At 43.4% G+C, this 14,234-nt stretch overlaps 1 protein-coding gene across 1 annotated transcript in view; it reads right to left on the bottom strand.

Annotated features, from left to right (window-relative positions):
* Positions 1-9,251, bottom strand: part of Zc3hc1 (zinc finger C3HC-type containing 1) — a 30,429-nt gene extending 21,178 nt beyond the window's left edge. Inside the window, exons 1-2 of the mRNA XM_040728650.1 lie at positions 9,070-9,251; positions 6,300-6,411 (exon numbers count right to left, since the gene is read on the bottom strand). Coding sequence (XP_040584584.1) covers positions 6,300-6,411; positions 9,070-9,215 — 258 coding nt within the window. The 5' untranslated portion in view covers positions 9,216-9,251. The remainder of the gene's footprint in view (positions 1-6,299; positions 6,412-9,069) is intronic.
* Positions 9,252-14,234: the final 4,983 nt, after the last annotated feature.

Raw genomic sequence — 14,234 nt, 5'->3', positions numbered from 1 at the left:
ATACTTCATAACAAAGCAGATTTCAACAAGATACAAAAAAAACAAACAAACAAACAAACAAAAAAAAACAAAAACTGGAATAACCCCCTGTATCTTACTGGATCACCATGGCTTAAAATCAGAATTCAACATTAATTTCAGAAAGCCCATAAACACATGGAAATTGAACAATGATCACTTGAACCACCACTAGGTCAAGGTAGAAATAAAAAAGAAATTAAAGACTTCCTAAAATTTAACGAAAATGACCACACAACATACCCAAACTTATAGGTAACAGGAAAGTTCATGGCACTAAATGCCTACATAAAGAAGCTGGAAAAATCCCACACTAGTGAATTAACAGAACAACTGAAAGGGCTAGAACAAGAAGCAAACTCACCCAGAAGTAGACAGCAAGAACTAGTCAAATTAAGGGTTGAAATCAATAAAATGCACAGAATCAAGGAGACAAAGAGTTAGTTCTTCAAGAAATTCAACAAAATAGACAAAGTTTTATCCAAACTAACCAAAAGACAAAAGAAAATATCCAAATTAACAAAATCAGAAATGAAAAGAGGGACATAACAATAGACACTGAGGAAATCCAAAGAATCATCAAGTCATACTTCAAAAACCTGTACTCTACAAAATTGGAAAACTTTAAGGAGATGGACAATTTTCTAGATAAGTACCATGTGCCAAAATTAAATCAAGAACAGATAAACAACTTAAATACCTATAATCCCCAAGGAAATAGAAACAGTCATCAACAGTCTTCCAGCCAAAAAAAGCCCAGAGTCAGATGGTTTTAGCACGGAATTCTACCAGATGTTCAAAGAAGAACTAATATCAATACCCCTCAAATTATTCCACACAACAGAAACAGAAGGAACATTCCCAAACTTTTCTTACAAGGCTACAGTTACCCTGATACTCAAACAACGCAAAGATACAACTAAGAGAGAATTACAGACCAATTTCCCTCATGAACATAGATGAAAAAAAAAATACTCAATAAAATACTGGCAAACCAGGAATCCAAGAACTCATCAGAAAAATCATCCACTATGACTAAGTAGGATTCATCCCAGAGATGCAGAAATGGTTCAACATAAAAAAATCCATCAATGTAATCCACCATATAAACTGAAAGAAAAAACCACGATTATCTCATTAGATGTTGAAAAAGCCTTTGACAAAAATTCAACACCTCTTCATGATAAAGGTCTTGGAGAGAATAGGGATACAAGGAACATACCTAAACATAATAAAGGCTATATACAGTAACCCAACAGCCAACATCAAAATAAATGGAGAGAAACTCAACGAGATCCCACTGAAATTAGGAATAAGACAAGACTGTCCACTCTCTCCATATCTATTCAGTATAGTACTAGAAGTTCTACCTAGAGCAATACGATAACAAAAGGAGATTAAAGGGATACAATTTGGAAAAGAAGTCAAACTCCCACTATTTGCTGATGACATGATAATTTACATGACCCCAGATGAGAAATGGGCTGAGAAAGAAATCAGAAAAATACCATCCTTTACAAAAGCCACAAATAACAAAATATCTTGGGGGTAACTCTAATCAAACAAGTTAAAGACCTGTATGACAAGAATTTTAAGTCCTTGAAGAAAGAAATTGAAGAAGATTTTAAAAAGTGGAAAGATCTCCTATACTCTGATAGGTAGGATCAACATAGGAAAAATGGCAATCCTACCAAAAGTAATCTACAGATTCAATGCAATTCCCATCAAAATCCCAGCACAATTCTTCACAGAAATTGAGGACAATACTCAATTTCATGTGGAAAAACAAAAAATCCAAGATAGCCAAAACAACCCTGTATAATAAAGGACCATCTGGGGGCATCACCATCCCTGACTTCAAGCTCTATTTGTTATAGAGCAATACTAATGAAAACAGCTTGGTATCAAACAGACAGGTGGACCAATGGAATCTAATCAAAGACCCTGATGTCAAACCCACATACCTATGAATACCTAATTTTTGGTAAAGAAGGTAAAAATATAAAATGGAAAAAAGCATATTCAACAAATGGTGCTGGTATAACTAACTGGCTGTCAATATGTAGAAGAGTGCAAATAGATCCATTATCTATCGTCATGCACAAAACTCAAGTACAAATGGATCAAAGACCTCAAAATAAATCCATCCCACTGAAAAGAAAGTGGGAAATACACTTAAACACATTGGCACAGAAGACCACTTCCTAAATAGAACACCAGTAGCACAGACACTGAGAGCAACAATTAATAAATGGGACCACCTGAAATTGAGAAGCTCCTGTAAGCAAAGGACATGGTCAAGAAAACAAAACAGCTCCCTACAGAATGGGAAAAGATCTTCACCAGCCCCACATCTGACAGAGGGCTAATCTCCAAAACATACAAAGAACTCAAGAAACTAGACATCAAACTACCAAATAATCCATTAAAAGACGGGATATAGCTCTAAAAAGAATTCTCAACAGTACCATATCAAATAGCAGAAAGACACTTAAAAATCCTCAGGCTCCTGGAGTGCAATTGGAGTGAGGGAGAGCAATAATATGAACAAAGGAGTCAAGACCATAGTAGGGAAACCCATAGAATCAGCTGACCCGAACTAATGAGAAATTGCTGACTCAACCTGGTGACGCTGGGGTAATATATGAGGCCACTAGCAGTGGGTCCAAGATCTAATATACAAATGACTTTGTGAGAGATTCCTTGTTCAGTCTAGGCATTGGGTGGGGCTGGGGGTGGGGGTGGGGCTGGCTGGCTTGGTCCTGCTCAACCAGATGAGGATGGGATAGACCTAGTAGACTTCCTAGGGGAGGCCTTACCTTCTCTGAGGAGCAGTGGATGGGAGGTGGGGAGAGGGGAAATGAAGGGAGAGGGAGGAGAGGAAGGAGGGGAAAATGGGATCAGAATGTAAAAAATTAAAATAAAAATAAAAAATCAACCACGGGGGGCCTAAAGGAGCTGTGGGATTATGCTATGGGCAGCTCCAGGGGCAATATGGCATGCAGGTGACCATAGAAGCCAGAAAAGGGCATTAGATTCTGTGGAGCTGGATCTGTGGGCAGTTATGAGCCTCCAATGTGAATGCTGGGAACTGAACTTGGGTCCTCTGAAAGAATAGCACCTCTCCAGCTCTACTTTTAACTTTCTTTTTTGACAGAGTCTTACTACTACATATTCCAGACTAGTCTCAAATGTGTGATTTTCCTTCTCTAAGTCTCCCAAGTGCTGGGATTACAGGCATGTACCACCATACCCCACTTAGGTGTTATAAATATCAGACAGCATCTCTCTTTTTGGTTTTTATAGACAGGGTTTCTCTTTGTTGCCCTGACTGTCCTGGAACTTGTTCTGTAGGCCAGGCTGGCTTAAATTCAGAGATCTGCCTGCCTTTGCCTGTCAAGTGCTGGGATTAAAGGCATGGGTTACCTGGCAACAGATAGCATCTTTAACTATGTATATTGGAAAGTGTCCTTAAACATTTATGGATCCCGAATAGTAAAAATCTCACTGCTTTATTTACCTTAGGAGATTTTATTTTGCTGGGCATGCTGGTGTACACCACCACTCTGCAGGCAGAGGCAGGTGAATCTGAGTTGAGGCCAGCCTGGTCTACAGAGCAGAGTTCCAGGACAGCGAGGGCTACACAGAGAAACCCTGTCTCCAAAAACAAAAACAAACAAACAAAAAGCCAGAGAGACTTTATTTTAGGGGCTGGAGAAGGAACTCGGTACTTAGATTGCCCCAGAGTAGGCAATTTTAAGGCAGCTCTAGTCCCTGCTTCCTGGTCTCATGCCCTTGGGTAATTCTGTCCTGAATATGAGCTGGCCTGGTAACTTGTGGGACCAGTGAAATGCACAGTAGGTAAAAGTGCCTGCTGCTGAGCGTAACAATCTGAGCTTTATCTCTGGAACCTACAGGATGGAAGGGGAGAAGAGACTCCCCCAAGTTATCCTCTGAGGACCACATGTAACTATGGCACCCATGCATTCACATACATACGCATGTCTACACACACTAAGTAAGTACACATAATAAAAAGTTAATTTTAAAAAGAACATTTAAGCTGGGTGCTGGTGGCACTTGCCTTTAATCCCAGCACTCGGGAGGCAGAGGCAGGCGGATCTCTGTGAGTTCCAGGACAGCCTCCAAAACAATACAGAGAAACCCTGCCTCGAAAAACCTAAATAAATAAATAAATAAATAAATAAAAAGAATACTTAATGTTGGGCATGGTGGCTTACACCTTTAATCCCAGGACTTGGTAGGCAGAGCCAGGAAGATCTCTGTGAGTTCAAGACCAACCTTGTCAACAAACTGAGTTCCAGGACAACCAGAGCTACATAGTGAGACCCTGTCTCACTACATTTAACAAAAAATTACCTGGAAGACAAACAACCAACCTCCTCCCCCAAGTAACCTGGCTTTCATTTTGTTTCTCTTGTTTACTGTGATGGAAGCCACTGCCAAGTTGTGAACTGTTCTTCTAATAGCGTCCCTTATTATATTAAGGAACTGAGGGAGGTTTTTGACCACTGGACAGCACAGGCCTAAAGCCCTCAGGGGACAGTAACAAGAAAGTGAACCTGCTAATAGCAGCACAAGAGAGGAGGAACTGGATCCTTTCCTGTCTATCTATGCACTGGACACCCTTCATTGCTGCCTCTAAGGGAGCCTGAACCTCTGCTACACTGCTGAGCATAGCGGCACACATTTGTAATCCCCACATCAGAGTTAAAGGCAGAAAGATCATGAGTTCAAAGCCAGCCAGGGTTGTAGAACTAGTTCCTTGTCCACTTGGGCCATATAGTTAAGACCCTGCCTGAGCTGGGCGGTGGTGGCGCATGAATTTAATCCCAGCACTTGGGAGACAGAGGCTGGTGGATCTCTGTGGGTTCGAGACCAGTCTGGTCTATAGAGTTACTTCCAGGACAGCCTCCAAAACAATACAGAGAAACCCTGTCTCGAAAAACAAAACAAAACAAAAAACCAACAACAAACAAATTGGGCTACAGAGCTGACTCAGTATCTAAGAAAACCTCCAGGGGACCCAAGTTTGGTCCCCAGCACATACACTGGGTGCTCACAACTGCCTGTAACTCCTGTTCTAGATCTGACACCTTCCTCTGGCTTCCTTTGCTCCCCCCCCAATTAAAAAACAAACAAAGAAAAACAAAGCTAAAACTACTGTGTCTGGATTCATAGTCCATAGAATTTGTGTGATAATAGTTGGGTTTTTTTGTTTTGTTTTTTGATAATCATGCAACAGTGACTATTATACATAAGGGATCTAGAAATTGTCAAGACAGTAGTGAGCTTTCACTTAGACCACAGTCCTGGCTCCTCTCTATGTTAGCAGGATGTCCTGGGCTAGTCATGACTTTTTTTTTCGAGACAGGGTTTCTCTGTATTGTCTTGGAGGCTGTCCTGGAACTCGCTCTGTAGACCAGGCTGGCCTCGAACTCACAGAGATCTGCCTGCCTCTGCCTCCCGAGTACTGGGATTTGCCCGGCTGTCTCATGACTTTTTTGTTGTTGTTTGTAAAATGAATACAATGAAGCTGGGAATGTGGCTCAGGGGGAAAGTGTTTGCCTGGCATACATGAGGTCCTAGGTTTGATTCCCAGCTTTGCCCTCCACCAAAAAACAAACAGAAACCAGTATGTCAGTAGCATTACTTATTTTCACAGGAGTGAGTTAAAGACCAAAAGTGAGAATACATGTGAAAACAGAAGCATTGGCAGCTTTGTTTTGTACTTCTGTAAGCAGAAAAGGTTATCTGGGCATGGTGGCTCCCATTTACCATCCCAGCATTTGGGACCAAGGCAGAACTATAAAGCTGCTCTCAAAATAAAACAAACCAAAAGATTAGATGTATCTCTTAACTGATGCTTTATGGGATAACATATTATGGTGCTAATTTTTATAGAAAAGTTCCTACCAATACTGATTCTTTGGCTTAAGATATCAGCGTAAAGGGGCTGGAGAGATAGCTCAGCAGTTAAGAGTATTGGCTGCTCCAGTTCAAATCCCAGCACCCACATGGTGGGTAACAACCATCTGTTAACTCCATTCCAGGGGATCTGATGCCCTTTTTTGGACTCTGTGGGCACTGCAAACACATGGTTCACATACATGTAAAACACAGACACACATAAAGCAAAAACTAAAGATCAGAGTAAGCAGTCACATAAAGCAAAAACTAAAGATCAGAGTAAGCAGTATAGTAGTCTAGAGTAACAATTCTGCAGCAGGTTACTTCTTACACTAACTGAAAAAGGATATAGAGAAGGTTTCCACTCTGTGAAAAAAGGCTTCTTTGCTTGTAGATTCCAATGGGGGCTGTTCTGCTTGAGGCGATCCATTGACTGACTGGAATGCAGCAGATGTGTCCTTTCTGAAACCAAGCAGTAGGAGTGTTACTGATCTCATCTCTGTATTACTCTGCTTAAACCTTCTGAGTCTAGCTATTGTATACATACTACATAGCAAACCCAAACTAGATTTTGCGTTTCTAAAGATCATTTCAACTGTCACCATTGCAGTCCAGCCATTCCTCTGCTTAATGTAGCCTTTTTCTTCATAATACTTATTAAATAGACTCTAAATTCTTCAATCTGTCAGATACAACTCTTTAAAGTTTAGCCAGACTCTCCTAGCTCATTCACAGTTCTCCAATAATATTTTGCCTAACTTTAGTAAATACAAAATAAGGTCTTCAAGGATTCAGGTATCGACTAATAATAATACAATTTAAACCACCTCAGAGAAAAAAATTCTTTTCCTTTTTTTGAGATAGTCTCACTCTATAACCCAGCCTGGCCTGGAATCCACAGCAATCTCTGAAGTGTTGGGATTACTGCTATGTACGTGTGTGTGTGTGTGTGTGTGTGTGTGTGTGTGTGTGTGTGTGTGTGATATGTGAATGATATCAGCACTTGTATGGAGGTCAAGGAACAACTTTGTGGAGTAAGATCTTGAACTCAGGTCACCAGGCTTCCTGGCAAGCACCTTCACCTAATGAGTCATCCTACTGGCCCAGAAATTTAACTCTCCACATGCAAAGAATAACAAAGATTGGCTATCTGCATGGACTGTTGTTCTCTATACCTCAATTAGGAGGTTCAAGTCAAAGACAAGATTTTTCTATTTCAAGAAGAAACTTCAGAACAATATAATGTAAAGAAAACCAAATAGGCCAGACAGTGGTGTATCACATCTTTAATCCCACTCAGGAGGCAGAGGTAGGGAGATCTGAGAGTTTGAGAGCAGCCTGGTCTACAGAAGGTCAATGTTATACAAAGAAATCCTGCTTTGGAAAACAAAAAGAAAAAACCAGCCGGGCGTTGGTGGTGCACGCCTTTAATCCCAGCACTTGGGAGGCAGAGGCAGGCAGATCTAGGAGTTCGAGGCCAGCCTGGTCTACAAGAGCTAGTTCAAGACAGCCTCAAAGCCACGGAGAAACCCTGTCTCGAAAAAGGAGAAAGAAAAGAAAAAGAAGAAGGAGAAGAAAGAAGAAGAAGAAGAAGAAGAAGAAGTAGGAGAAGGAGAAGGAGGAGAAGAAGGAAGAAGAAGAAGAAGAAGAAGAAGAAGAAGAAGAAGAGAAAATGAAAACCAAACATTTTCAGTGACAGGCATTCCAACAGCCTCCAACATTCCTCCTGGGGATAGGAAGAGGCTGCTAAAACAAGAACCCATTTTAAAACAAGAGCCCATTTTAAGTAGGGCAGTGGTGGTGCACGCCTTTAATTCCAGCATTAGGGGAGGCAGAGACAGGCAGATCTCTGTGGATTTGAGGCCAGCCTGGTCTAGAGAAAGAACCCATTTGTTTGCCTATTCTTTTTAGTACATGCATGTGTGTGATACCTGAGTGTGAGTCTGGGCGTCACAACATGCCTCCAGAGTTCAGAGGACAATTTTCAGACATCAGTTCTTTCCTTTAAGTGGGTTTCAGGGAGATAACTCAAGTCACCAGGCTTGCACAGGGTTTATCTACTGAGTCATCTGGACTATCTCTGTTTTGTTTCTTAGAAACAGGGTCACATTTCTGTAGCACAGGCTTCAAACTTTCAAGCACTGGTATTACAAGTGGAAGCCACTATGCTCAGCTACAAACCTCTTTAGCAATAAGATAACACCAATAACTGCGACTTGAAAGAAAAAAATATTTCAAGAATCTTCCTCAGACATTTACAGAGAACCTCAAGAAGAAGGAGTCCTTTGGGGGGTGGGGTGGGGATCAGAAGATCCCTAAATCTAGAAGGGAATCACATAGCATTTATTTCATAAATCGCTGAGAAATATAGTATGGCTTCAGTCTCAAGGTTAAGAAAAGCCAAACCTACTGTAGTCTAAGCAGTATCTGTGAATTTGTTACCAAGAAAAAAAAAATGTACTCACTTGAACCCTCTCTTCCCACTCTCCACATCTCTCTCTGACAGGGCCTCAAGTTGGCCTGAAACTTCAGAAGCTAGCTCTGCCGCCACCGGCACACCTTAGAGGTTTGTGCCACCACTGCCGGCTTAATGTAGGGCTGAGGACCAAACCCTGGGCTTAGCGCTCACTGGGCAGCTATATCCCCGGCCCAGCATTAACTAAGGCGGACGGCGGGAGGGAGTGGCACGTCATCACCTAACTTCCCTTTACTATCTTGATAACTACTTTACCGCGCAATTCGTTTCATTTATGATCCCGTGTACATTTTTGCTTTATGCATTTAAGAGTGGTCTTCGGGGAAAGGGATTCCTAAGCGTCCTCAGACTGTGAGAAGCCACCGCACGAACCCTCATTAGTAGTCGGGTTTGCTTATTCAGCTAACCGTCTTCTCCCTCAAAAAAAAAAAGGCTTTTAACAAAATTCCGCTAGTGATGCAGCATCAGGTACATCCGGAGGCTGTCGAAGCCAAGCAATCGGAGAAGCCCCAGCCTCCTTCAGATCCCAGGAAGTATTAAACTCCCGCCACCAAGTCACGAATAGAAGTTACCGTACGCCGCGCCCCCGGCCCCGTCCCCGCCCCCGTTCCCAAAGCGCCCAAACCACAGCTTGCGGAACTCACGGTTCTGTGCCTCCCTCTTCCTGGACAATTCCCTCATCTATCAGCTGCCGAACTTTCTGGGGTGTCCCTTCAGGGGAACGAACAACGGCACCCCAAGCCTTTTCAACGCCCGCGGCAAACAGCTGCCCCTCACTGGTAGCCGCCATCTTGGTCCGTTCCTCAGTGCTGTCCCCACGCGTTTGGAGGCTCAGGAACTTCCGTTCTGGGTTAAGACCCACCCCTCTGGCCTCTCAAAATATTGATCTCAGGTCCCACCCCTTCCTGGTTATCTAACATGAATTAAGAGTGATTATAGGGCTGGGCGGTAGTAGCGCACGCCTTTAATGCCAGCACTCGGGAGGCAGAGACAGGGGGATCTCTCTGTAAGGTCGAAGCCAGCCTGGTCTACAGAGTTAGTTCCAGGACAGGCTCCAAAGCCACAGAGAAACCTGGCTAGAAAAACCAAAAAAAAAAAAAAAAAAAAAAAAAAGAGTATAATGTTTAACACACTGAACGAAGTAGGTGATTTCTCAGGTGAACTAGCATATTTTTAAGTTAATAATTTTTTTGTTTGTTTTCAAGACAGGGTCTCTCTGTGCAGCCTTGGCTGGCCTGGAACTCAATCTGTAGACCAGGCTAGTCTCCAATTTAAAGTGATCTAATTGCCTCCGCCTCTGTAGTGCTGGGATTAAAGGTGTGCACCACTACTGCCCAGCTAAGAATTTTCTTTGTGGCTTTGGAGGCTGATCTGGAATTAGCTCTTGTAGACCAGGCTGGTCTCAAACTCAGTGATCCGCCTGCCTCTGCCTCCCAAGAGCTGGAATTAAAGGCCTACGCCACCACCGCCCGGCTTAAACACGACGCTTTTATGCTCTAATAGTAATCAAATGTTTAATTGAGCATGGGGGGCGGTGTTAAAGGCCCTGGGGGAGGGGGATGTAGCTCAGTTGGGATTGTGCTCGCCTAGCCTACATCATATAAATTAATTCGGCATAATGGCACTCGGAAAGTGGAGGAAGGAGGGTATTAAGTTCAACATTTTTTATCCATTGCTACATAGGACATCCTTTGCTCCAGGTTAGCCTGAGCTACATAAGACTCCCCCCAACCCCTCCTTCAATGATGGCGCTTGCCTTTAATCCCAGCACTCAGGAGGCAGAGGCAGTCAGATCTCTGTGAGTTCAAAGCCAGCCTGATTTACAGAACTAGTTAGGACAGGCTTCAAAACAATACAGAGAAACCCTGTCTCGGAGAAGAAAAACAGACTCTCTCTCAAACAAACAATAGGTTCTGTAGTTCATCGTACCCCCCACAGTAGGGCTGTCTTTAGACTATCTCCAGGGAAGATTTCTCTAGTTTTTCCTAGGCCCTGGGTCAGGGTTTCCCACAGATCCCACTTTTAATCAAATGACTTTCTTTTTTCAGAGTGATTTTCAGTTCACAGAAAGTTAAATAGAAAGTACAGGGAGTTCGGTGCTGGAGAAATGGCTCAGAGGTTAAGAGCACTGACTGTTTTTCCAAAGGTCCTGAGTTCAATTCCCAGCAACCACGTGGTGGCTCACGACCATCTATAATGAGATCTGGTGTCCTCTTCTGGCCTGTGGACATACATGCAGAATACCGTACACATAATAAATAAATAAATCTTAAAAAAAAGAAAGTACAGAGAGATCACAGCCATCCTGTCTCTGCTGTGCCAGAGTGTAGCTCATTTGTTAGAATCGATGAACCAGGGTTGACACGTCATTGTCAGTCAAGGTTCATAGTCCACACAGTGTAACCTAGAAGTGTCCCTTCAGGAACTTTTTTTAAACGCTTTTCAATTCTAATTTGAATTATCATCTCCTCCAGGGTCCTCCACCCCACTCTACCTCATCCCTGCCCCGCTCCCATCTCTAATTATTCTAAACACATACTAGATAGTAATATCAGGGGTTTAGATTTATTTATTTACTTTTATGTGCGGAGGTGTTTTGCCTGCATGTTTGTCTGTATACCTGGGGAGACCAGAAGAGGGCATCAGATCTCCTGGAACTGGAGTTACAGATGGTCATGGATTACTATGTGTGTTCTGAGGACTAAACTTGAGCCTTCTGAAAGAACAGCCAGTGCTCTTAACCACTGAGCAATTTTTCTAGCTCTATAATAGAGGGTTAGCTATAAATATTTCCACACAATTTTCTTTCCTAAAGTTTTTTGTTTGTTTTTGTTTTTCAAGACAGAGTTTTTTGTTTTGTTTTGTTTTGTTTTGTCTTTGTTTTTGTTTTTTTGAGACAGGGTTTCTCTGTGGCTTTGGAGGCTGTCCTGGAACTAGCTCTTGTAGACCAGGCTGGCATCGAAGTCACAGAGATCCACCTGCCTCTGCCTCCCAAGTGCTGGGATTAAAGGCGTGCGCCACCAACACCCGGCCGAGACAGAGTTTTTTTTGTGTGTAACAATCCTGAGTGACCTGGAACTCACTTCATAGACCAGGCTGGCCTTGAATTCACGGAGATCGGCCTGCCTCTGCCTCCTGAGTGTTTTGATTAAAGGCTTGCATCATCACCACCCACTCCAAGGTTTGTTTTTGTTTTTTTAATGTATATGTGTCAGGGTTTGCATGTGTGACTGTATACCATGTTTCTGACGGTCAGAGAGGCCAGAAGAGGGTGTTGAATGTCTCGGAACTGGAGTTACAGAAGGTTGTGGGGGTACCATGTGGAACACAGGTCCTCTGGAAGAGCAGCCAGTGCCTTAACTAAGCTATCTCTCCACCTCCTCACTGTGCAGCTCTGGCTGGCCTGCAACTATGTAAATCAGGCTAGCCTCGAATTCATAGGGATCCTCCTGCCTCCACCTCTTGAGTGACTGGAATTAAAGGTGTGCACCACCGCCTTTAATCCCAGCACTCAGGAGGCAGAGGCAGGTGGATCTCTGTGAGTTCCAGGCCAGGCTGGACCGACAGCCTCCAAAACAGAGAAACCTTGTCTCGTAAAACCAAAAAAAAAAAAAAGGTGTGCACCACCATGTCCACAACTTTTTTGTTGTTGTTGTTGTTGCTTTTTCGAGACAGGGTTTCTCTGTATTGTTTGGGAGGCTGTCCTGGAACTTACTTTGTAGACCAGGCTGGCCTCGAACTCATGGAGCTCCGCCTGTGAGTTCGAGGCCAGCCTGGTCTACAAAGTGAGTTCCAGGACAGCCTCCAAAGCCACAGAGAAACCCTGTCTCGAAAAACCAAAAAAAAAAAAAAAAAAAAAGAAAGAAAGAAAGAAAAGTTGATGCTCTTTAATTTTGTTTTTCATAGTTTAGAGTCACAGAGTTTGTTTTTGGGGGTGGTTGGGGGAGTCTCATGTGTCATAGACTCTATTTAAACTCATTACACAGCCGAGGGACTTGAACTCATGCGCCTCCTCCTGCTTCAATCAGTGGAGTGCAGGGCTGGGATTAGAGGCAAGCCCTGGAGTTTTGTTTAGTCCTGCCGCTCACCTTTAAAAACTTTAATTAGATTTTAAATGTCTGTTTTGCTTATGTCTGTCTGTCTGTGCATCTCTGGCGTGCCCAGCAGCTGGAGGAGGCCATAAGATAGTGTTTGGTCCTGGATTTGGGGTTGCAAATGGGTGTGATATGTGGGTACCGGGTACTAGGAATCAAACCCATGTCCTCTGGAAGACAGTGCTCTGTACTCATCCTTCTAGCCCCTGGTCATTTTTTTTTTTTTTTTGAGATAGGAGTTTATGCGGGTAAGGCAGGCCTTGAACTTGCTATGGATCAGAGATTGGACTTGAATGCCTGGTCTTCCTGCCACCATCTCCTCAGTGCTGGGGTTACAAAGGCACCACCATGGTGTTTTAGAAGGCGGAGGGGACTGCACCCAGGGCTTGGTATGTGCTAGGCAACTTATTGAAGCAACTGCATTCCCTAGCACGGAAAGCTTCCTTTTTCCCCAGATGGTAAATTCTTTTTAAATAAACTGCTTTATAGTGCATGATGGATAAAACACTTCTTTTCCTATGGAAACTGGGTGTGGGGATACAATAACACAAGTCTCGTGGTGACATGAAATTTGCTCATTGGGATCAGAGGATACTTCTCATCCCAGCCCCACCCCCATCATTAAAAAAAAAAGGAAAAAAAATCCAACGTGTGAGGTTCTCCTGTGTGACTCATCAAGGGGGCCTGCAGTTCATCAGATCAGATCTCAGAACCTTGAGAAGTTTTGTTTCCCTCGAGAATTTTTTATGTTTCTTCCTTATTTGGGAACACCAGAGTGTATCTGCATTTTCCCACTTTGCACTGCGCTCCCCAAGTTCAAAGCCAAATTTTCTGTTCAATTCTGGAACAATGGGAATTTCTGATATATACATTTGATCCTTAAAATTACATCATCTGTCCCATTTGCTGTCATTTAATTGTACATGTCTTTCACTGTTGTATATCGTAAAAGGATTGAGGTTGGTTGCGACCACCCCCCAGCAAAAACATCTACACGGTCATCGGTTATCTGTGAGAAGATCTTTTTCTTGGCACGGCACACACAAGCCGGGTGTTATTTAAAGATCTTCACTGATGAATGCGAGGAGCCTGAAAGGTTTTGTCAATGGAGTTTTCATTTGTGTTTCTATGATTACTCTTAAGATTGCACGGTTTAAAGCTGTTTTCTCGGGACGCGGCTTCTACGGGGGACGGGTCCTGCCAAAGCCACTAAGAGACAAAACAAATGATGAAACCCGGGAATATCTCGTTTTTTTTTTTTTTTTTTTTTTTAGATTTCATCTCTGACTCCGCCCCCCACCCCACCCCCGTGAGCCCTTTGTGTGTGCCATCAGTCGGGATGTCAGTCTGCAGAGCTGCGGACAGACATACTGACAGCAGATACACGCGTTGGGTACATAAGAGACTTCTGAATACAGTGCTTATGTATGGGACAGAGTTCTGGAGTACCGACCATGCCCGGGGTAGCCGCCCTGTCTGGGAGTCTCTTCAGGCGTAGCCTCCCGCTCGGCTTTCCACTGGCTGGTCTGAGGACCCCGAGTGGCGGCGAAGCGGGATAGCGCCGGGAAGTCGATGCGCTCTGCGAGCGACTGCTCTCGCCTTTCCTCCCCCCCCCGCCCGTTTTTAGCTATAGCTATGGTTACCACGTCTCTCCCCGCCTCCCTGCACCTGCCAAGAAAGCTAGTGTTCATTGGCTGTCTGTCACCAAGGCGGCC

The sequence above is a fragment of the Mesocricetus auratus genome, unplaced genomic scaffold, assembly GCF_017639785.1.
Source record: "Mesocricetus auratus isolate SY011 unplaced genomic scaffold, BCM_Maur_2.0 Super-Scaffold_100019, whole genome shotgun sequence".
NCBI lineage: Eukaryota > Metazoa > Chordata > Mammalia > Rodentia > Cricetidae > Mesocricetus > Mesocricetus auratus.
The sequence above is the reverse complement of the archived record's forward strand: the minus strand, read 5'-3'. Positions and strand labels throughout refer to the sequence as shown.